The 24,311-nt window shown below is 39.4% G+C and overlaps 1 protein-coding gene across 4 annotated transcripts in view; it reads left to right on the top strand.

The window, feature by feature from the left end:
• PRKG1 (protein kinase cGMP-dependent 1) overlaps positions 1–24,311 on the top strand; it is a 1,392,774-nt gene that overhangs the window by 1,351,658 nt on the left and 16,805 nt on the right. For all 4 annotated transcript variants that reach the window (XM_004020002.6, XM_015103265.4, XM_042238622.1 and 1 more), the window contains 3 exons: positions 8,942–9,081; positions 10,497–10,586; positions 22,494–22,635. In XM_004020002.6, the coding sequence (XP_004020051.3) occupies positions 8,942–9,081; positions 10,497–10,586; positions 22,494–22,635 (372 nt within the window). The remainder of the gene's footprint in view (positions 1–8,941; positions 9,082–10,496; positions 10,587–22,493; positions 22,636–24,311) is intronic.

Genomic DNA, 24,311 nt, shown 5'->3' with positions numbered 1-24,311 from the left:
GGGTAATTGTAATTGCCTATACCAATGGCACTAGTGGTAAAGAATCTACCTGCCATTGTAAGAGATTCAAGAGATAAGGGTCAATCCCTGGGTTGGGAAGATCCCTTGGAGTAAGGAATATCAACACATTCCAGTATTCTTGCCTGGAGAAGTCCATGACAGAGGAGCCGGGCAGGAGGTTCATGGAGCCACAAAGAGTCAGACATGACTGAGTGACTGAGCACACACATACCAATTTACAATCCTACCAAGGAGGGTTCCCTTTTCTCCACGTCCTCCCCAACATTTGTTGTTTATGGTATCTTTGATGATAGCCATTGTCACAGGTGTGAGGCAAATTCTCACTGTGGTTTTGATTTGCATCTCCTTTTGATGATTAGAGATGTTGAGCATCTTTTCAAGTTTCTCTTGGCCATCTGTATGTCTTCTTTGGACAAATGTCTATTCAGTTCCTCTGCCCATTTTTTAAATTGGATTGTTTGGAGTTTTTTATGTTGACTTGTATGGTTTCCTTGTATATTTTGGATATCAGCTCCTTATTGGACATATTACTTGCAGATATTTCTCCCGTTCAGTGGGTTGCCTTTTTGTTTCATTGACAGTTTCTTCCGCCATGCGAAAGATTTTTAGTTTGGTGTAGCCCATTTGTTTATTTTTGCTTTTGTTTCCATTCCCTGAGGAGACATTTTGAAAAATGTGTTACTAATACTGATGTCAGAGAGCCTACTGCCTATATTTTCTTCTCGGAGTTCATTGTTTTAGGACTTACAATTGAGTCTTTAATCCATCTTGAGGTTATTTTCTGTATATGGTATGAGAAAGTCGTCAGTTTCTTATGCATGCAGCTGTTTAGTTTCTCCAGTACCATTTATTGGAAAGACTCTTTTTCCTCATGTATTGACATATCCTTGCTTCCATTGTTATAAATCAACTGACCATATAAGCTTGGGTTGATTTGGGGCATTATATTCTGTTCCATTGATCTTTGTGTCTGTTTTTGTGCCAGTACCTACTTTTTTGATTACTGTAGCTTCACAGTACAGTTTGAAATCAAGGGGCATTATACTTGCAAGTTTGTTCTTCTTTCTCAAGATCGCCTTGGCTACTCAGGGTCTTTTGTGTTTCCATACAAATTTTAGAATTATTATTCCTGTGAAAAACGCTTTTTGTTAGGGATTGCATTGAATCTGTAGATGAGCCTTGAGTAGTATGTTCATTTTAACAATATTGATTCTTCCATTTCATGAGCATGAAATAGCTTTTTAACTGTTTTTATTTTCTTCAGTTTCTTTCATTAATGTCCTCTAGTTTCCATGATACAAGTCTTGTACCTCTTTGGTTAGACTCCTAGGTATTTTATTCTTTTGATACAGTTATAGGTAGGATTGTTTTAATTCCTTCCTGATAGTTCATTGATAGTTTATAGAAATGCAGTAGATTCCTGTATATTAATATTGTATTGTGAAACTTTACCAAATTCACTTATAGTTTTAATAGTGTTTTTTTGGGGGGGAGTGATATCTTTAGGATTTTCTATATATAATATCATGCCGTCTGTAAACAGTAATGGTTTTACTGCTTCTTTCCAGTTTGGATTCCTTTTATTTCTTTCCTGCCCTGACTATTATAGTTAGGACTTTCAGTACTATGTTAAATAAAAGTGATGGAGTGGGCATCCTTGTATTGTTCTTAATCTTAAGGAGGATACTTTTAGCTTTACACTATTGACTATCATGTTAGCTGTGGATATGTCATATTTATATATTGAGGCATTTTCCCTCAATACCCACTTTGTTGAGAGTTTTTAATCATGAACCAGTGTAGAATTTTGGCAGAAGATTTTTGTGTCTATTGAGATATTTTATTGCTAAGTCTGTTAATGTGAAGTATCATATTAATTGATTTGCAGATATTAAGCATCCTTGCATTCCCTGCTGTAAATCCCATTTGATCATGGCTTATGATCATTTTAATGTTTTGTTGAGTTTGGTTTGCTAACATTTTGTTGAGAGTTTTTGCATCTATATTCACCAGTGATTTGGCCTATAATTTTTTTTTAATGGTATCTTTATCTCATTTTGGTATCAGGGTGATGCTGGCCTGGGAGAATGGATTCAGAAATGTATTTTTCTCTTTAATGTTAGTACATACAGTATTGTCTAAGAGGCCTCAAACTATCTGTATTTTTTTTAATCCTTTTTTCATTTTTCTGTTCAGCTTGTGTGATTTCCATTAGATAAGATTACGTATCTATTCCTCTGGGCTCCCCTTGTGGCTCAGCTGGTAGAGAATCCACCTGCAATGTGGGAGACCTGGATTTGATCGCTGGGTTGGGAAGATTCCCTGGAGAAGGGAAAGGCTACCCAGTATTCTGGCCTGGAGAATTCCATGGACTGTATAATCCATGGGGTCGCAAAGAGTCGGGCACGACTGAGTGCCTTTCACTCCACTTCACTCGTCATCCAATCTGCTGATCATTCTGGTGTACTTTTCACCTCACTTACCGTGTTCTTCAGATCTGTTTGGTTCTTCTTTATATTTTCTAACTCTTTGGTGAAATTCTGTGTTTATCCATGCATTTTTATGATCATTATCTTGAACTCTGTATTGGGTAGAATGCTTATCTACACTTTGTTTAGTTCTTTTCTGAGGCTTGGTCTTATTCCTTAGTTCAGTGGTGGGGCTGAGTCCCCACAGAGCTGTCTGCATGACTTGGGCCGGAGGGGCATATCTGGGGCTGGTGCCGAGTACCAAGCACTATTAGGATAGAGTTGCTCAGTTGTGTCTCTCTGTGACCTCGTGGACTGTAGCCCTCCAGGCTCCTCTGTCCGTGGGATTCTCCAGGCAAGGATATGGAGTGTGTTGCCATTCCCTCCTCCAGGGGATCTTCCTGACAGGGATTGAACCTGGGTCTCCTGTATTGCAAGCAGATTGTTTACCGTCTGAGATGAGCCGCTAGGGAAGCCTAATAGGACGGAAAGAGGACACTGAAGTTGCACTTTGCAGTGCCTGTGTCCACATGGTTAGAGCAAGCTCCCTAAAACGGCACCAAGGGTGCTCCTATTGCCCCCCCGCCTCTCCAGAGGCTCTCAGAGATTAGTAAGTAGTTTTGATCCAGGCTTCTTTCAGACTTCTGGGACTTGAAGTGTGTGAGATTTTTGTACATGCCACTTAAGAGTGAAAAAAAGCCCTCCTGCTCTCCCTAATGCAAACCTTGCTGGTTTTCAAAGCCAGATGTTATAGGGGCTCATATTTTAGGTGTAGGACACACAGGCCAGGGAGACAAGTGTGAGATTGGACCCCTTGGAGAGGACTTCTGTGATTGTAATATTCCTCTTATTTGTGAGTTGCAGATCCACGGGTGAGGGTCCTGACAGTATTGGATTCTGCCCCTCCTTCTTGTTTCATGGCAGCTCCTTCTTTCTGTCTTTAGTTGCAGAAAATCTTTTCTGCTAGTCTTCATGTCACTCTCATAGATGGTAGCTCTGAAAGCAGCTGTAATTTTGCTGTGTCTGTGACAGGATACGAGTTCCCCATCTCCCTGCTCTGCCATCTTGCCCACCTCTCCCTGTTATCAGCTTTTCCAAACTCACTTCACCGGTGGTCTATGGCATCCGCTCACCTAAGCAAGCCACCCTTCCCTGTTGTGCATGGAAATGTAGTTTGAACTACTTTATAAAGGAACTTTGCATAATAATAGGCTGTGTGATATTGTCAGTTCAAACATTAATTTAAAAAATATTTTAATTACAGTATACTTCAGAAATCCATTTTCTTCCAAAATAATTAAAAGATATCTATAGTGCTAAATAAACTATGCACTGTTAATAAAAAGGTTCAATAGATGAGCGGCCAAGTAGATTCTAAGGACCAGCCCCTAGTCATTGCACTGAGCTAATTTTAACCTTGCTCTGATCAGAACCCTCTTTCCTAGTAGGTGTAAGGAATTAGGTCCACAAGGAGACAAGCCTTTATAAAGCAAGTGTTTGTCCCGGATAAAAGAAAGCACATATTTAAGTATAGCCAGCAATTGTGTCTGCCAAGCTCTTTAAAATACTGGTGGTACTGCCTCTCATCTTCAGGTCCATATTATTTGGGTACCAGATAGAGCCTGATAGTTAAGAATGTGTCAAAATCTTTGTCGAAAATTCCCATATTAAGATTCACCTTGCTCAAGTATATATTCCTTCAAATGGCAACCCAGTGGTTCACGTTAAAATAACTTTTTATACAAATGAAACTTTTGCTAATTTTAATTTCTGATATAACACATAGCATTACTTATAAAAAACAGAAGAAAGATATTGAGTATTCGCATTTTTTAATTCATGTTTCCTTCCTAGAATTCCTGAGAAAGAAACCAGTGTGGTACAAGGGTCAGCAATCTTTTACCTAAAGCCTCTCAATCTGCTGCTTATTCACTGGGTAGAAGTGAAGTAGGTAGGTTGGGAATACAAACTGGTTCAAAATTTCATTCCTATAGTGGATAATATTTTGACAAAATTGCTTTGGCCTGAAGAGACTATCAAACTAAGAAGCACAAAAGAATAAAAGCAGCTAACGGAATGTGTTCTCTCTTCCAAACACTATGTTTGATGTATAGGCCCTTTTATTTCTTCCTCACAGGTAAGAGTATTCCCATATTACAGATGAGGAAATAGAGTTTTAGAAATGTGTCCAGGACCACAATCCAAAGAAAAAAAAGAAAAAAGTTGATATTTAAGCAAAGGTAGACAAGTTTCAAAATTCACATTCTCAACCAGCGCTTTAGCCTGTACATCTAGGTGGTATTGGAATGACCTGCAAAGACAGACCTGGGAATCATGCCTGACCAGCCAGGCTGGGAAGGATTCCTGAGCAAAAGAAGGAAAGTATGCATTCCTTTCCTTCTCTTTTGACTGCCTGTGTTCACACTCAACACTGTCATCTCTAGCTGACCTGCTATAAAATCATTATCATCATCATTTCAAATTGGCACAAGCGGTGTTGGTATAACTAATTGGGTGGTGGTGGGTTAGTTGATAAGTCGTTTCTGACTCTTTGTCACTCCATGGACTGTAGCCTGCCAGACTTCTCTGTCCATGGGATTTCGCAGGCCAAAATGCTGGAGTGGGTTGCCATTTCCTTCTCCAGGGGATCTTCCTGACCCAAGGGTTGAACCTGCATCTGCTGCATTACACGTGGATTCTTTATCACTGAGCCGCCAAATAATTAATTTGGCTAATAGGACAAATAAAAAGCAAACTAAATTTCACCTTGAAATTTTTCACGGATTAGTTTTGTGAAAACACCTTCATAATAAAGCACAATAGTTTAGACTTACTTAATACAAATTGCTGTAACTTACTCAGAGTTTGTGTTGAAATTTAAAAAATAAGGTATTTTCTTTAAATATATGACTAGTGTGGTTCAGCCTGAACTTGAATAGGCTGTTATCCTACTGCACACAACTTCTCAAGGTCTTTGCATTCATGGAATCCTAATAGGGTGGATTCCACTCTACTAGAATCCTTTGAGAGAGTCAGAATAAATAGCTATTCTGATTTAAAAGAGACTCTAAAAATTTTTCCATGACCAGAGTCATTATTTTCACTTATCATATAGGTGAGATATGCTAACTGTACAAATTAACCATTTGAAAAAAGTTAAAAAGAACTAAATCAACTAAAAATCTCCCTAAGAGACCATTGTTAATATATCAGTGAACACATTTCTATTGGACACTTCGTAAATATATTTTGTATTTAGATGCAGATGGACAACTGTCCCCAAAATTCAGTTGACATCCTAGAGATGATGTTATTAATGTAGTAGGCTGTATGGCTGGGAATAATACCACATCTTAGTCATTCAAGGAAAAATGAAGGTTAAGAAAACATGTTGTAAGCATAAAAACTGAAAATTCAGAGCTGAATTATATAGATATTTGGTATGTATATTTTCTATGCCATATCAGCATAGGGAAATCTTTTCTTCCTTCTTATGCATAAGGGCAGTTTTGGAAAGAAGAAAAAGAGTAAATGCTATATACTTGTCATTTATAAGTTCCCTTGCTCTATCCTGTTAAGCTCAGATATACACAGTACGGTGCTAAGGTGCCCGCTCTCTTGTGGCTTTGTCAGGGATAAGTCATCATGGCTTATTTCACTCTTTCTTTGATTCACTTAGTCAACAAATACTTCATGAGCATTTATTCTATGTCAGGCACAGTGAACAAAAACATCCCCAGTCTTGGGTTGCTTACAGAATAGTGAAAGGAGACAGATACTAAACCAGCAATCAGAATAAATATTTGGTGTGATAAATAAAGAATAAATAGAGCTTGTGATAGAGCTATAGAACACTGCAAAAGGGAAGGGAGTAGGTGGTTCTCTTTTATGTAGACTGGGGTGAGGAGACACTTTCTAAGTAAGGAAACATTTGAACAGAGAATTTAGGAAACTGAGCAGCAAGCCCGGAGGATAACTGTGGGAGAATATTTAGGCAGGCATGGGCAAATGGCCTGAGGTAGGAGCTTGCTTGTTGTGCTCAAGGAGCAGCAAGGTATCCAGTGTGACCTGAACACAGTGACCCAAGTGGGGAGCGAGGCTCACAGGGAGCAGGAGTTCAAATGAAGCAGGGCCTTGTAGGCATCTGTGACAGCTTTGTCTTTATCATGAGTGAGCTGGGAAGCCACTGCAGTGTTTGAGCACAGAAACGACATGATCTAGCTTTGTCTTAAGGATAACATTTGAGCTACCCAAGATACGTGTAGAGAGACAACAACAAATGCCCGTATGGCGGTGCTTTCTCATGTAAGGTCACAATTAACTCCATACAGTACGTGGTGGTATCCTCAGCCAGAACTGGGGCTCAGAGAAGTTACTCAGCTGCCCAAGAAGATAAGAGAGAGAGACCTTAAGTGGAGTTAGGATTGAAGTCCAGACCTGTCACCCTAAAGCCAGAGTTCTTTCTTCCTAACCTATACACAAGTTAAAATGTTAACATCTCTAGAGAGAGTAATTGTTACATTGTGTGACCTACTTTTCACATTTATCTGGGTAAGACTCTAAAGAGGGAATATGATCAGATTTCTTCTCTGAATGTTAATACTCTTTTTTAACTTGTTGTTATATATTGTAGTATAGCTGATTAACAATATTGTGATAGTTTCAGGCACACAGCAGAGTGATGCAACCATGCATACCCATGTATTCATTCGGCCCCAAAACCCCTCCCGTCCTAACACTAACATTGAGCAGAGTTGTCTGTACTATACAGTAGGTCCTTGTTGGCTGTCCACTTCAAATACAGCAGTGTGTACATGTCCATCCCAAGCTCCCCAACTATCTGTTCCTCCTCATTCCCCCAGCAACCATAAGTTGGTTCTCTAAGTCTGTGATTCTGTATCTGTTTTATAAATAAGTTCATTTGTATCATTTCCTTTCAGATTCTGCACATAAGGGATATTCTGTGACATTTCTCTTTCTCTGACTGACTTCACTGTAACAATCTCTAGGTCCATCCATGTGAATGTTAGTATTCTGACACAGCTCATTTTTCATGCCATCTTTCTTCTCTGTCCAGATTTCTTTTAGAAGTGAATTTTCACATTTTGTATTTTGCTCCAAACTATAACTGAGTTCCTTTGCATCACACTAATCTATCATCTCAACAAGTATCACAAACGGCATAGAGGGCCTTTAGCTATTTAAGGCATTTTCAAATATCCATTTTCCCTTCTAACCTGTCATAGATTCTCAAATACTGGCAGCAAACTGAAGCCTCTTTATCTGAAGTGTCTTCATGTTTTCTTCTAAAGACCTTGCCACATTAATGTCTTCTCAGCTGAATTCAGCCTGTCCATGTGTACATGAACAAGACACTGAGAACCTTCACCATCCTTGCAGCTAAAGCTGTAAGCAATTCATACTTCTGTTGAAAAGCAGAAATGGCTCGTTGTCTTATTTCTCCAGAGCTTTCATTAGTTCAGAAAAACGTGGGCTGTTTAGTATTATCTTGAGGATTCTTTGTCCTGAGAGCACTAGAGGATAACTTATGTTAGGTGATTAGCTCTGCTCTCTCTCCTCTTTACAAGTCACCTTGTTGAATTCTTTGTAAAACAAGGAACACTAGCACCTATATTTGGAACGGTATCTGGAGGACCCAAGCCCCTCCAGAGTCACCAAGACCCAAGAGGGGCTGCAACAGAGGCTTGGAAGCGCTGGGGACACCAAGGCTCAGCTTAGGTCTCCTAGTTAGTATAACCATGGAGTAAAGCTCAAGGTCAGAGAGGATTAAAGCCATCATACCTATTTTGAGAAGACAAAGGAAAGTAGTTTCCAAAATCTTTTGAAAAACAAAAAAAAATCTTATTACCATCTCTTTTTTCTTTAACTGGAGAGAAGGGAAAGACTGAGATAAAAAGAAGTAACAGTACATAAATTTTCAGTCTCGGCAGAGACAAGGGTCTGTCACTGAATTAAATAACTCTAGAAGTGTTTGTGGACTAGAACTAAAGAGGAAAACCATATAGGACCATATGGCCTAACTTTTTCAAAACTCACTAGAAGTAATAAAATTAGAGAAGAAATTAGTTTTTATTTCTACTTTTCTGATTCAAGGAGAAAAATGGTAAAGTATCTCAAACACGTAACATGAAATGACATGAAATAATACAAAGAGAATCAAATACACTTGCCCTCTTCTAATCCCAGTGGGCACAAAATTAATTGGGAATCCAGTTGGTGAAAATGTGTCAGGTCCAGTGGAATGAGACTGGGCAATGTCTGTGAGTCCTGGGTTTCAAATCCAGCTCCAGACAGCCTTTATCATGACACAGGCAGTGTTCGGGGCGTCATTTCAACACGCCATGCACCTGTTAGTTTGGAGCTAAGAATGCATTGTTATATTAACTCTGTAGATTTTTTTTCTCACTCACTCCCTTCTGACTTTCTTTAAGGTCCAGTTAAAAAGTGAAGAATCCAAAACCTTTGCAATGAAGATTCTCAAGAAACGCCACATCGTGGACACAAGACAGCAGGAACACATCCGCTCGGAGAAGCAGATCATGCAGGGGGCTCATTCTGACTTCATAGTGAGGTAAGGACCATGAAGAAGGCTGAACACCAAAGAACTGATGCTTCCGAACTGTGGTGCTGGAGAAGACTCTTGAGAGTCCCTTGGACTGCAAGGAGATCCAACCAGGCAATCCTAAAGAAAATCAGTCCTGAATATTCATTGGAAGGACTGATGTGGAAGCCTCAATACTTTGGCCACCTGATATGAAGAGTTGACTCACTAGAGAAGCCCCCAATGCTGGGAAAGATTGAGGGCAGGAGGAGAAGGGGGCGACGGAGGATGAGATGGTTGGATGGCATCACCGACACAATGGACATGAGTTTGAGCAAGCTCCGGGAGTTGGTGATGGATAGGGAAGCCTGGCATCAGGCACAACTTAGCTACTGAACAACAAGGACCCTGCCCAAGGGTTCAAGTCCCCCATTCCAAGTGGGAAAGCAACCGCTAAACTCTCCACCATGTGCACTCACTGTTGTACATTAGATTCACACACAAGAAACATATTTTTAAATCAGATTTTAAGAAAGTTTTCACTAAATAAGAAAGCACTAAAATACTGATTTTTTAAAAATGAGAATCAGATTCTGACCAAAAAAAAATATGTTTTTCCTAAAGGAAAAATCAGACTTCCTAATGTTCCATTTTTATTCTCCATTATTCTGGAACTCTACATAGACCTCTGGTACTTGAAAGACAAATTATTAATACCAAAACTCAAACTATTTTACCTTGAATATTCTTTATTTCAATATTTTTTGAAGACTTTAAAAAATGAAATGACTGTTCCATCTCAGTGTTTGAGAGCACTCATAGAGATGGCAGTGGGATTTTTTTTTTAATATATGCAGAAGATTTTCTAGTTAATTTGCCAGTGGCACTTGCTGAAAACAGGGTATCACAAGAATTTAAGTGACCAGTGCAAAATATCATGCACACCCGTACTTTGAAGTGTCATCACTGTATATCCGTGTTTATGCATGTTTAAGTTTACGCATATTTATGACCAGTAAATAGCGCTCAAGAGGCCATGCTTGAAATGTTAGCCAAACTGGAATTAGAGGAATCCCAAAAAGTCCTCTTGGTCCATAATCATTGGGATTGAGAGAGCATGGTGACCCACTCCAGTAGTTTTGCCTGCAGAATCCCTTGAACAGAGGAGCCTGGCAGGCTACAGTCCAAAGGATCGCAGAGTCAGCAATGACTAAAGCAACTGAACACCACACATTTCAAAGGAGAATCTATGCCCTACAGTGTATAAATCATAAACATAACCTCTTTTTCCCTCTTTATGAATTTAGATCCTTCTCAGTCTTTTAATAAAATTTCAAGTTTGGCAAATCAAGAGTAAGACTATAATCTGGGCAATGAAAAATATTTACATGCTTTTAAAAAACAGTAATGTTTATAATTCTTGTTTTTCTGTTTGCAATTCACAGATTATACAGAACATTTAAGGACAGCAAATATTTGTATATGTTGATGGAAGCTTGCCTAGGTGGAGAGCTCTGGACCATTCTCAGGGATCGGTAAGTTTTAAGAAATTTTTATCATGTCTGTGAAAATGTAGTTGATGGTGATGGTTTGTAAGGAGAGTGAATTATTATAAAAGACATTTACATTTTATATATGCTTCTATTTCAAAATGTAAAGTAACTGTGGGCCACAACCCATAGTTGGCCACAATACACATATGATTTAATGTGAATACGAAACTTACTGTTTCAGATTTGTAACCAATGATATAGGATTAGTCCGTCTTAAAAATGGTACCTGTCAAGGTACATACAGAGGCCTTAGTTTAGTGTGAATATCATAATCAGACAACTGTGTGCCCAGAATTCACTTCATTGCTGTTAACGATGAAGAGAATTAAAGTTATTTTATAGTTGCAATCTGTATTAACGGTCATTGAATTGTTCTACTCATTCTCGAGATAAGAATTCTTTCCAAAGTAACTTTTTTCTTTACTTTTACATTTCTCTTTGGTTTCCCTGGTGGCTCAGATGGTAAAGCATCTGCCTGAAATGCGGGAGACTCAGGTTCAATCCCTGGAGAATGAAATGGCAACCCACTCCAGTACTCTTGCCTGGAAAATTCCATGGACAGAGGAGCCTGACGGGCTGCAGTCCATGGGGTCGCAAAGAGTCGGGCACAACTGAGCGACTTCACTTTGTTTTCATTCTTTGATTTAAAAATTAACAGAATTTCCAGCCATCCTTTTCATTTCATACCTGATCTTGGGAAGAAAATGAATCAACTTATAAGCAGTATTTCATCCCACCAATCTAACTTAGATTTACTCCTTTTTTGCCCTTTCAGGACAAGTAAAGCTGGTCTGGTTACTGCCTGTTTCTTTTAATAATGCAAAATGACTTTTCTAATTCCTATTTATCTAACTAACAGTCTTTAAAAAATAATCTATAAAATGTCCTGGAAGATTAGCAACTTTAAATATTTACTTAAAAAAAACAGCATATTTTCTGTGAATGATCATTCAAAAGGCATCTTTGTTCCTTTGAACATTCATCTTTAGACATCTCTTTATTTGTTACAGTTTCACCCCACAGACTCTCCTTCATCAGGTAACATCTTTGAGACTCAGGGATAGACAGCCTTGATGTTGCCAGAAAGCCATGTTATTTTTTTTGACAATTTGTTATTTTGTAGATATCCCCAAATAGAACAGCCAGTTCTTTGTAAACTATTGCATTAAAGTCTCATTCCTAATTATATCCTCATGGTACCTTCCTGTCTTTGTGCCTTCTCAGGTCTTTTATTGCCTTACTTGTATATGTCAAATGGATTTCTTTTTACCTCACTGTGTCTTATTACACAAATATTTTCTTAAATTCAAGATAAATAAACCTATTAGGGAATGTACCATTTTGGCATGAGGGGAAAGGGTTAAACATCTGTACTGAGCTATTATGTCACAGCAAATGATTTCCTTCTCCAGTTAATATTTGGGTACAGATTATATGTCAGACATTGTGATAGAGGCCAGGGATAAAATGGATAAATCAAATAAATGTGGTCCCATGCCTCATAACTTACAGGCTATTGCACAAAATTAATATTCTGATTTGTGAGTTAACATACGGTCTATCCTAATGTGCTTCTACTCTTATTTTTGACCTGACCTTTCAATCCACTGAAGTAGTTGAAATCTCTTCCCTACTTTATTCTAATTAGAATAGGAGATTTGCAGGTAGAAGTAAATACTAAAGCAATTATAAGCCACTTAGGCAGAGTAACAACTATCTTAAACTCCTACTAACTTCTTTAACAAGACACAAACAACAATAAAAAATTTTTAATAGTTAAAAAAATAATTAAATGTTAACCTAAAGTCCACTGAAACATGCATAGGCATCAATGTTCAACTTATTTTTTGAAATAAAATATTTCATATTTCTCCTTACTTACTTTGATTCTTCATTTTTTTAGGTACATAATGCTAGCCAAGGCTTACAAGTGAGATGTGTTTTTGATCTATCAGGGTAGCAAAGGAATGCTATTAAGAAGTAGCTTATCTGCCTGGTGGCTCAGCGGGTAAAGAATCTGCCTGCAATGCGAGAGACCTGGGTTTGATCCCTGGGTTGGGAAGATCCCCTGGAGGAGGGCATGGCAACCCTCCAGGATTCTTGCATGGTGACTTTCATAGACTGTATAGCCCATGGTGTCGCAAAGTGTTGGACAAGACTGAGCAGCTTTCACTTCACTTTCACTTGGGAGGAGAGGACGGAGGGAGATCAGTGACGGTCCTTTCTCTACCTCTACCAGGCTGCTTTTTGAACCTTTCCTTTGTTCTCCCTTCTATCATCCTTGGGTTTGGGATACAAGTTGCTAAGTCTCCCCAGTGTTTTAAATACTCCTCAAGAATGCATGCTCTGGAGAAACAGCAGTTACCTAATGTTTCCTAAAGATTCAGACATTAAAAGCAATGGCGCTAACACGTATGAAATAATCTCAGAGTCACTGTTCTCTGCCAACTTTCTTATATACATTGGTAGCCTTATTACTTTTATTCAAGAGATTTTTTTTTTCCTATTCAAGAAACTGCTGGAGGAAAAACATACTTTTGGATATCCAGGCTCCAATTAATACTGTCACAGACTGGCTTTCTCATTGCTGTTTTTTTTTTTTTTTTTTTTAGTATACATGTTAGAATGTCATTCTCCCAAATCATCCCACCTCTCCCTCTCCCTCTGTGTCCAAAAGTCCGTTATACACATCTGTGTCTCTTTCCTGTCTTGCATACAGGGTCGTCATTGCCATCTTCCTAAATTCCATATATATGTGTTAGAATACTGTATTGGTGTTTTTCTTTCTGGCTTACTTCACTCTGTATATGGGGCAGAAAATCCTAAACATTAATTGTTAGAACCAAAAAAAAAAAAAAAAAAGAAAAAGAAAACTATGTTACTAGTCACAGTGTATATAAAATATCCGTATTCAAAACAAACCGTACTATTCAATTTAATTTTCCTCTCATGTCCCAGTAAATAGTAGTAAGGGAGAAGCTATTCTGAAAGCATAAAGGAAATGTACTGGTCGTCAAGTTAATCTGAAAAAAGGCTTGTGTGACCCCTGAGCTTCAGGGATTTAGCTCAGGAAGTCTCTAATAGCAATGACATCCTCCTTGTTTTACTTCCCAGCTGAGCTGACCATTTCTTGCTTCTCACTCTTTCTTCTCATCAGCATAGAAAAAGAACACTGGGCAGTTTTTTATTTATTGTCAAAAAGAAATCCCATGGATGGAGGAGCCTGGTGGGCTGCAGTCCATGGGGTCGCTAAGAGTCAGACACAACTGAGTGATTTCACTTTCACTTTTCACTTTCATGCACTGGAGAAGGAAATGGCAACCCACTCCAGTGTTCTTGCCTGGAGAATCCCAGGGACGGAGGAGCCTGATGGGCTGCCATCTACGGGGTCGCACAGAGTTGGACACGACTGAAGTGACTTAGCAGCAGCAAGAATTGATACCGTATTTACAAATAGGTTTTGAGGACTATTAAATATTTTCTCATCTTTGAAATATGAACTATGGCACTGAAAGGTTAATTCTTGCAGTTATTTCCCTAGTTTATTCTTCGTTAGATATCATGTTTTATCTTCTAGTTTATGACTTTTCCGCACAAATTCTGTTCCATGATTTGGAATAGATTGGTGCAAACTGTATTCACCTCTCCTCTATAACAGTTACAGAATTAGCAACCATTGCAACTTTCTTAAAAATGTAAGTGGTTAATATGGTAAGTATATACACTTATGTTAGGCTATATTATATAGCATTAGTATTTATATGTTACATATTAATATTACTAGTTTATATATTATAATGAATATAAATATAATAAACTATTAGCATTTTTTAAAGTATATGTTCAGTGAAAGTCACTCAGTCGTGTCTGACTCTTTGTGACCCCATGGACTATAGAGTCCATGGAATTCTCCGGGCCAGAATAGTGGAGTCGGTAGCCTTTTCTTTCTCCAGGGGATCTTCCTGACCCAAGAATTGAAACGGGATCTCCTGCATCACAGGTGGAATGTTTAGCAGCTGAGCTACCGTAGAATATATCAAATGAGAAGCCATAATTTTCACATCTCATTTCTGGTCTTTACTCTTCCTGGGTATGTTTTATAAGCCAGCAAGTAACTTTATATACATTCTCCTTTTTTTCAGCTACTTTATGGAAGGAGATTACTTGAATTCCATCTTAGATGACCCATTAGGTGGAAATGTGTCATTTCTTAGTGGGGTTGAAATTACTTTTAAGGAAATGAGTATTTTCATGATAATTTAGCCTCCCTAATTTAAAAATTGGCAATAAACCTGTAGCATGATGCTTCAGGTTTATGTACTCACTAATGAAAAGAAGGAACTTATTCTTCAGTAAGAGATGCTTTGTCTTTTTCATCCTGCCATTTCAGGACTTGGTTTATGACAAGCTGATTAAACACAGTGATTAAATTTTAAGTATATTAATAAGTATACATAACTCTTAGAAACAGTGTCAGAGTTTATTTTTGGGGGCTCCAAAATCACTGCAGATGGTGACTGCAGCCATGAAATTAAAAGACACTTACTCCTCGGAAAAAAAGTTATGACCAACCTAGACAGCATATTCAAAAGCAGAGACATTACTTTGCTGACTAAGGTCTGTCTAGTCAAGGCTATGGTTTTTCCTGTGGTCATGTATGGATGTGAGAGTTGGACTGTGAAGAAGGCTGAGCGCCGAAGAACTGTGGAGTTGGAGAAGACTCTTGAGTGTCCCTTGGACTACAAGGAGATCCAACCAGTCCATTCTGAAGGAGATCAGCTCTGGGATTTCTTTGGAAGGACTGATGCTAAAGCTGAAGCGCCAGTACTTTGGCCACCTGATGTGAAGAGTAGACTCATTGGAAAAGACTCTGACGCTGGGAAGGATTGGGGCAGGAGGAGAAGGGGACAACAGAGGATGAGATGGCTGGATGGCATCACTGACTCGATGGATGTGAGTCTGAGTGAACTCCAGGAGTTGGTGATGGCCAGGGAGGCCTGGCGTGCTGCGATTCATGGGGTCGCAAAGAGTCGGACACGACTGAGCGACTGAACTGAACTGAACCCTTGAATTCCCAGAATCAAATTGTTGTTATTTACTGCCATCTAGCTAAGATAAAATACCTACTCACTCCCACAGAGGATACAAGAGCCTTTTCCTTACTTGTTAATTGAAATGACCCAACTGTCAAGGCATAATTTATTATTTCAGAGAGCTCTATAGGGCAACGATTTATTTCTTTAGGCAACTTTCTGTTGATAAAACAAGCTTTCATTTTTGTTTTAAATCAAATTTACACTGTCATTTCCAATTCTAATGGTAATTTTTCATTGTGAATCAGCCTAATGCTATGCTTCTTGACTGCTTTCCAAAAGTGTATTTTAAAATTCAGATTCCCTACATTGAATGTTTAGTGATGAAACTGTTTCTGGTAAACATTTTGTGTGCATATATTATATTGACTTGTCACATAACATTAAAATGGATTAGAGACAAATTTTTATTTAATTTTTAAAATCAGTTGCAAATATATATATATATATATATATATATATATATATATAAAAGATACTCAATCCAGATCTGAAGAACTAGAAACCAGCTTTCTAGAGCCGTCCGAATTCCAAAATGGCTCAGAACCAAGTCATCCAACTAAAGACGCAATGATATACGTCAGTCCTTCATGGTGGAAAAAGGAAGGTTTTGACTGTAAAAGGATGATTTTCACCTATACACTTGTGAGAGGCATGGAGGAAGTGAAAAGAACAGAGATGAGCAGAAAAGTCTTCAGAGCTGACTCAAAGTGAGCCCTTACAGTGAGAAACAGCAAATGCCTCAGTAATAACAATAATTAGAGTTGCAAACTCCCCACTCCCATCCCCAAAAGACGGTCCTGTATCAGTCACTTTTCCTGGATTAAGACACTGGTGACACTAAAGAAGAGTTTTTGATGCTGCCATTCCCTCCTCCAGGGGGTCGTCCCAACCCAGGGATCAAACCTGGGCCCCCACATTGAAGGCAGATTGTCTACCATCTGAGCTACCAGGGGAGTCCCTCACACATATACACTAACAGCAACTGTTTACTGAGTACCAGATGTGTGCCAGCCACTTATTTTAATACACACTGCAAATTTTTTGTACCTCCACAACAACCCAAAGAGAGAATTTCTGTTATTAGCCTCATTTTGAACACGGCAACACTAAGATCCAGAGAGGCACAGTTAGTTGTTTAAACAGTAAGTGGAACTCAGGTTTCAGTCCAGGACGTTGCTTCAGAGTTCACATTACTAACCTTTCACCTCCTCTGATGAATCTGAGTTTCTAGTGATTATTTTGTATTTCTGCTAAATATGAATATCATTCAGCAGAGATGCCATGAGAAATTGATCTTTCATTAAGCGTATTCTCTCTTTACACCTTGGTTCTGTTTTATTAACAATGGAATATTAAGGGAAACATATCCGTTGCTCAGCATTGCAACGGCAGAGGTAACTCTTCTAACAGGAAGCAAGAGTTGTAGGCTTTGGAAAAGGCCCACCTGGTGGCTCAGAGGTTAAAGTATCTGTCTGCAATACGGGAGACCCAGGCTTGATTCCTGGGTTGGGAAGATGCCCTGGAGAAGGAAATGGCAACCCACTCCAGGATTCTTGCCTGGAGAATCCCATGGACAGAGAAGCCTGGTGGGCTACAGTCCATGGGGTTGCAAAGAGTTGGACATGACTGAGTGACTTCACTTACTTATTACATTGAAGTAATCAATTTTCTTATCAAAATAAGGCATGTAATGTGAAAAAAGACAAAGCCCAATTCCATGTACTGTTTTCGTTTGGATTTTTCTTTGCAATGCTCTCCATTGAGAGGGGATTGAGGTTGTATATAGCACTCTGTTTAAAGCTGTATATTAATCAGCTACACATCAGTTCAGTTCAGTTCAGTTGCTCAGTCATGTCCGACTCTTTGCAACCCCGTGAATCACGGCACCAACTCCCAGAGTCCACCCAAACCCATGTCCATCGAGTCGGTGATGCCATCCAGCCATCTCATCCTCTGTCGTCCCCTTCTCCTCCTGCCCCCAATCCCTCCCAGCATCAGAGTCTTTTCCAATGAGTCAACTCTTTGCATCAGATGGCCAAAGTATTGGAGTTTCAGCTTCAGCATCAGTCCTTCCAATGAATACCCAGGACTGATCTCCTTTAGGATGGACTGGTTAGATCTCCTTGCAGTCCAAGGGACTCTCAAGAGTCTTCTCTAGTTCAAAAGCATCAATTCTTCAGCACTCAGCTTTCTTCACAGTCCAACTCTCACATCCATACATGACTACTAGAAAACCATAGCCTTGACTAGACAGACCTTTATTGGCAAAGTAATGTCTCTGCTTTTGAATATGCTGTCTAGGTTGGTCATAACTTTCCTTCCCAGGAGTAAGTGTCTTTTAATTTCATGGCTGCAATCACTATCTGCAGTGATTTTGGAGCGCCCCCAAAATAAAGTCTGACACTGTTTCCACTGTTTCCCCATCTATTTCCCATGACGTGATGGGACTAGATGCCATGATCTTAGTTTTCTGAATGTTGAACTTTACTAATTCAGACAAATGATATCTCAAAGAAATATGCTGCTCTTGATAGACAAACATAATTAAGGTCAAAGAAGAAAGAACCCTTAAGGTACTACGCTATCTCTTTTGCAATACACAGGATTATATAGTGTCAGGGCTTCCCGGATAGCTCAGCAGTGAAGAATTTGCCTGCAATGCAGGAGACTTAGGAAACATGGGTTCAATCCCTGATTAGGGAATACCTCCTGAATGAGAAAATGGCAACCCACTCCAGTATTCCTGCCTGAGAAATCCCATGGACAGAGGAGGCTGGTGGGCTACAGTCCATGATGGTGCCAAGAGTCAGACATGACTGAACGCAAATGCACGTAATTACGCAGGATTATCTAGTGCTAGTTCTGCAAAGATAGCTCCAAGTCAAAAGATAATCAAAGCATATTCCATACCATTCCTTTCCTAACATCAATGCAGTGGTCAACTGAGCATGCACTCATTCTCAGTGACACTTTTGATTGTCCTTGTAAGTTCAAATTGTTCCACTCAGGTGTTGTTGTAGAAGGATGCTAGGAACTTAGTTATTATAGTTAAGATTCTAAGAAGTAGATATTACTTAAGCCTCAAATTGTGTTTCAAGAAAAGACATTCCCTTTGGAAAGAGCTAATTATTTCAGTGACAGCTAGGGGACATCAGTAGTTGAAATGAAGACTAGAACTTTCTGGAGGAGGCTACCTATTTCTAAAACATAACTTGAAAGATGGTTGCCTTAGGCTTAGAGTCATTGATTAGTTTTGCATAATAGCAGCCATATTCTACTTTTTAGTTTGTTAGAATTTACTCCTCAACACTGAAAAAGAAGCAAATGTGAGCAAAATGCAAACTGGTATCAGTGACTCTCATGAAAGCAAATTCCAGGTCTCTACTTTGTACGTGCCCCTAAACCTGCTCTCCTGTTATATCTTAGCCACCCCAAGAGCTAATGAGCTAATGTTCACACTAATTTTCTTGAATTTTCATGAAATTATTTAATTGCATTTACTACTGTATGAGAAAGAAGAGGAGGGAGAGGCAGTTTATCTTTTGAAGGGATTCCATGGTGGGAGGATGGGGTAAGGTATAAAAGTTTTGCCCTAGAGCCAAGGAGTTAACATTAGATGATAAGGTTTTTCCTTTTTTGTTATTTCATTAAATAAACACACAGAGAGAAAGAAAGACAAAGAGCTTTGTTGCTAAACACCATAATTGAGTTTAAACATTCCTTTCCAATTAATTACCTTTTTCCTTCTATTTATCTTTTAGCTGTATCTTGTGGCTCAGCTGGTAAAGAATCCGCCTGCAATGCGGAGACCTAGGTTCAATCCCTGGGCTGGGAAGATGCCCTGGAGAAGGGAGGGGCTACCCACTCCAGTATTCTGGCCTGGAGAATTCCATGGACTATATGGTCCATGGGGGCGCAAAGAGTCGGACACAACTGAGTGACTTTCACTTTCCTTCTGATAAGAAGGCGAAGTGAGAAATAGATTTAAGGGCCTAGATCTGATAAATAGAGTGCCTAATGAACTATGGAATGAGGTTCGTGACATTGTACATGAGACAGGGATCAAGACCATCCCCATGGAAATGAAATGCAAAAAAGCAAAATGGCTGTCTGGGGAGGCCTTACAGATAGCTGTGAAAAGAAGAGAGGCCAAAAGCAAAGGAGAAAAGGAAAGATATAAGCATCTGAATGCAGAGTTCCAAAGAATAGCAAGAAGAGATAAGAAAGCCTTCTTCAGTGATCAATGCAAAGAAATAGAGGAAAACAACAGAATGGGAAAGACTAGAGATCTCTTCAAGAAAATTAGAGATACCAAGGGAACATTTCATGCAAAGATGGGCTCGATAAAGGACAGAAATGGTCTGGACCTAACAGAAGCAGAAGATATTAAGAAGAGGTGGCAAGAATACACAGAAGAACTGTACAAAAAAGACCTTCACGACCCGGATAATCACGATGGTGTGATCACTCATCTAGAGCCAGACATCCCGGAATGTGAAGTCAAGTGGGCCTTAGAAAGCATCACTACGAACAAAGCTAGTGGAGGTGATGGAATTCCAGTTGAGCTATTTCAAATCCTGAAAGATGATGCTGTGAAAGTGCTGCACTCCATATGCCAACAAATATGGAAAACTCAGCAGTGGCCACAGGACTGGAAAAGGTCAGTTTTCATTCTAATCCCAAAGAAAGGCAAGGCCAAATAATGCTCAAACTACCGCACAATTGCACTCATCTCACATGCTAGTAAAGTAATGGTCAAAATTCTCCAAGCCAGGCTTCAACAATATGTGAACCGTGAACTTCCTGATGTTCAAGCTGGTTTCAGAAAAGGCAGAGGAACCAGAGATCAAATTGCCAACATCTGCTGGATCATGGAAAAAGCAAGAGAGTTCCAGAAAAACATCTATTTCTGCTTTATTGACTATGCCAAAGCCTTTGACTGTGTGGATCACAATAAACTGTGGAAAATTCTGAAAAGATGGGAATACCAGACCACCTGACCTGCCTCTTGAGAAATCTGTATGCAGGTCAGGAAGCAACAGTTAGAACTGGACATGGAACAACAGACTGGTTCCAAATAGGAAAAGGAGTATGTCAAGGCTGTATATTATCACCCTGCTTATTTAACTTATATGCAGAGTACACATCAGGAGAAACTCTGGGCTGGAAGAAGCACAAGCTGGAATCAAGATTGCGGGGAGAAATATCAATAACCTCAGATATGCAGATGACACCACCCTTATGGCAGAAAGTGAAGAGGAACTAAAAGCCTCTTGATGAAAGTGAAAGAGGAGAGTGAAAAAGTTGGCTTTAAAGCTAAACATTCAGAAAACGAAGATCATGGCATCCGGTCATATCACTTCATGGGAAATAGATGGGGAAAGAGTGGAAACAGTTTCAGACTTTATTTTTTGGGCTCCAAAATCACTGCAGATGGTGACTGCAGCCATGAAATTAAAAGACGCTTACTCCTTGGAAGAAAAGTTATGACCAACCTAGATAGCATATTCAAAAGCAGAGACATTACTTTGCCGACTAAGGTCCGTCTAGTCAAGGCTATGGTTTTTCCAGTGGTCATGTATGGATGTGAGAGTTGGACTGTGAAGAAGGCTGAGTGCCGAAGAATTGATGCTTTTGAATTGTGGTGTTGGAGAAGACTCTTGAGAGTCCCTTGGACAGCAAGGAGATCCAACCAGTCCATTCTGAAGGAGATCAGTGCTGGGATTTCTTTGGAAGGAATGATGCTAAAGCTGAAACTCCAGTACTTTGGCCACCTCATGCGAAGAGTTGACTCATTGGAAAAGACTCTGATGCTGGGAGGGATTAGGGGCAGGAGGAGAAGGGGACAACAGAGGATGAGATGGCTGGATGGCATCACTGAGTCAATGGACGTGAGTCTGATTGAACTCTGGGAGATGGTGATGGACAGGGAGGCCTGGCGTGCTGCTATTCGTGGGGTTGCAAAGAGTCTGACACGACTGAGTGAATGAACTGAACTGAACTGAACTGAGCACAGGAAATAGATATGTCTGTCTTCCTGGCAGAAGTTTCAAACAGAAGAATACATAGGGACTTTGCTGGTGGTCCAGTGACTTACAGTCTGTGCTCCTAATGTAGAGGGCTCAAGTTCGATCCCTGGTCGGGGAATTAGATCCCACATGCTGCAACTACAAGTTCAGATGCCACAACTAAGACCCAGCACAACAAACTATCTAACGGAATAAATATATTAAAATAAGAAGAATACTTAGATTGTGATATGCTCTTAACAGTAGCATTGTAACTCATTTCCGAAGTGGTTCTTTGAAAACATTAACTTTTATTCACCTTCTCAGGAATTATATCTGTTATTATTTAGAAAGATTCAAAAAGCAAGCTAAGAATAAATATGACTATACTAATACTCTCTTCTTTAAAAAACACCCCTTGGTAGACAGGGTCTGAAATAGGATTTGCCTCTCTTCTGCCTACCTCTCTGTAACTATGCCTTTTTAGAGAGTAGTGGGTTGTTGGGGGGAATCCAACATGAAACATGGTAAATGGCTGACCTCTTCTTCAGTGTATTCAGGAAGTTAGATTTAATAATCTGACTCATAAGAGCAAACAATTCCTTAACTTAACCCTTAACTGGTTTTTAAAACCCAATGCAGTGTTAGCCATATGGCATTTGGACAGCAGGGCATTGGTCTTTGGTGTCAAATTTTGACATAGGAATAGAGTGAAATAAGAAATTCAAACTTATTAGACAAACTAATTTCTTTCATACTTTTATTCCCCGTTTTCTGTATCTCAGGGGGTCGTTTGAAGATTCTACAACCAGATTTTATACAGCGTGTGTGGTAGAAGCTTTTGCCTATCTGCATTCCAAAGGCATCATTTACAGGGACCTCAAGCCTGAAAATCTCATCCTAGATCACCGAGGTTATGCCAAACTGGTCAGTATGTTTCACACATGGTTTCTGCCTGCATTTTAAATACTAGTTTTTGAAGCTGTGTTCATTTGTAAACATTACAATCTCATTTTTCTTTTAATATATAATATTTAAAAAAACAGGTTTCAGCATTCCTGTTTTCAACTGACTCTTCGTTCAAGTTAATAAAGTTATGAGAAATTAAATTGGCTAGCTTTGAATGCCAAGCATTGCCAAAAGCTTGTGTCCCATTCTGCGTTCCTCCTGGCAGCACGTCCTTGACACACTTGTCGTTGTTGGTCGTTAATGTCAGCCATTTTAGTGAGCAAGCAGCGTCTCAGTGTAGTTTTAGGTTTCATTTCACTAATGGTTGGGGACCCTGGTGGCCCAGAGGTTAAAGCGTCTGCCTGCAATGCGGGAGACCTGGGTTCAATCCCTGGGTCAGGAAGATCCCTTGGAGAAGGAAAGGGCAACCCACTCCAGTATTCTTGCCTGGAGAATCCCATGGACGAGGAGCCTGGCAGGCTATAGTCCATGGGGTTGCACAGAGTCGGACACGACTGAGCTACTTCGCTTCACTTCACTTCACTTGAATTAATAAAATCCTGGCAAAACACCCTTAAATAGGTGTTAATCATGCTTAATCACATGTATCCTCAGACCTGGAAAAGCTTCATAGAAGTCCTTTTCGTAGCTGGCTTTCTGACATCCAGAGGGAATAGGTATCTGTCTTATGGAGAATCATCATTTTAGCTTTAAGAATATTGCTAATGTGGCAGCCCTGGTGGCCCGGGGCTTGGGAGGCCCGATCCAGGGGACGCGGGTTTGATCCCTGGTCCAGGGGGATCCCACATGCCATGGAGTAGCTGAGCCCATGCCGCACAATTACTGGAGCCTTTGTGTCCTAGAGACCATTCTCTGCAACAGCAGAACCCACTGCAATGAGAAGCCCGCACCTCGCAACTAGCGAGAAGCCCTTGCTCACCACAACTGGAGAAAAGCCTTCACACAGCAATGAAGAGCCCCTGAACTGCAACAAAGACCCAGCACAGCCAAAGAATAATAATGATAGTGGGAAAAAATGGGCTTTACAGGCAATGTTATCCAGTCCATGTTAGTAATAATATTAGTAATAATAAAATTGGTCAAGAGCTCTAAAGATCTACTGTAGAAAGGAAGTTCTCTTATTTTAAAATGCATGAATTTTGTAGACTTTGCATCTTTCAGTCCCTGATTCTACTTTTCAAGTTTTGGGAATTTTTATTCAACCTATGGTTTTCAAAGAAATTTATATGCCATTAATAAGTAATTAATGGCAATTTATTATTTGTATTCTCAACCAGTTGCTTTAGAAAAAATAGGTTTTCTGCATTTGAGTCTCCTCCTTCAAAGTTTTCTAGGACAATGCAGACTACATTTCAATTTTGTCTGTTTCCTAAAGGCAGTTATTGGTTCCATAACTTTGTTATTCAGCTCCTTCAGCAATCAAAATAGCTTCTCAATTAATAGTAAATGAATTGTCAACTTCATTAAATCCAGTAGATATCTGGAAAATATGTCCAAGTAAAGGACAAATTATTTGTTTATGCCCCAATTTCAACTGGCATGAAAGAAAGAAAAATGGAAAGTATTTCTGCAAAGAAAGGTTTGCCTTTATCTTCGATGATGTGAATTTTATCCTACGTTAAGATTTCCACTTT

This window comes from Ovis aries, chromosome 22 (assembly GCF_016772045.2).
Source record: "Ovis aries strain OAR_USU_Benz2616 breed Rambouillet chromosome 22, ARS-UI_Ramb_v3.0, whole genome shotgun sequence".
In the NCBI taxonomy this organism is placed as follows: Eukaryota; Metazoa; Chordata; class Mammalia; order Artiodactyla; family Bovidae; genus Ovis; species Ovis aries.
Note: the sequence above shows the minus strand (reverse complement) of the source record. Positions and strands in the feature narration are given on the sequence as shown.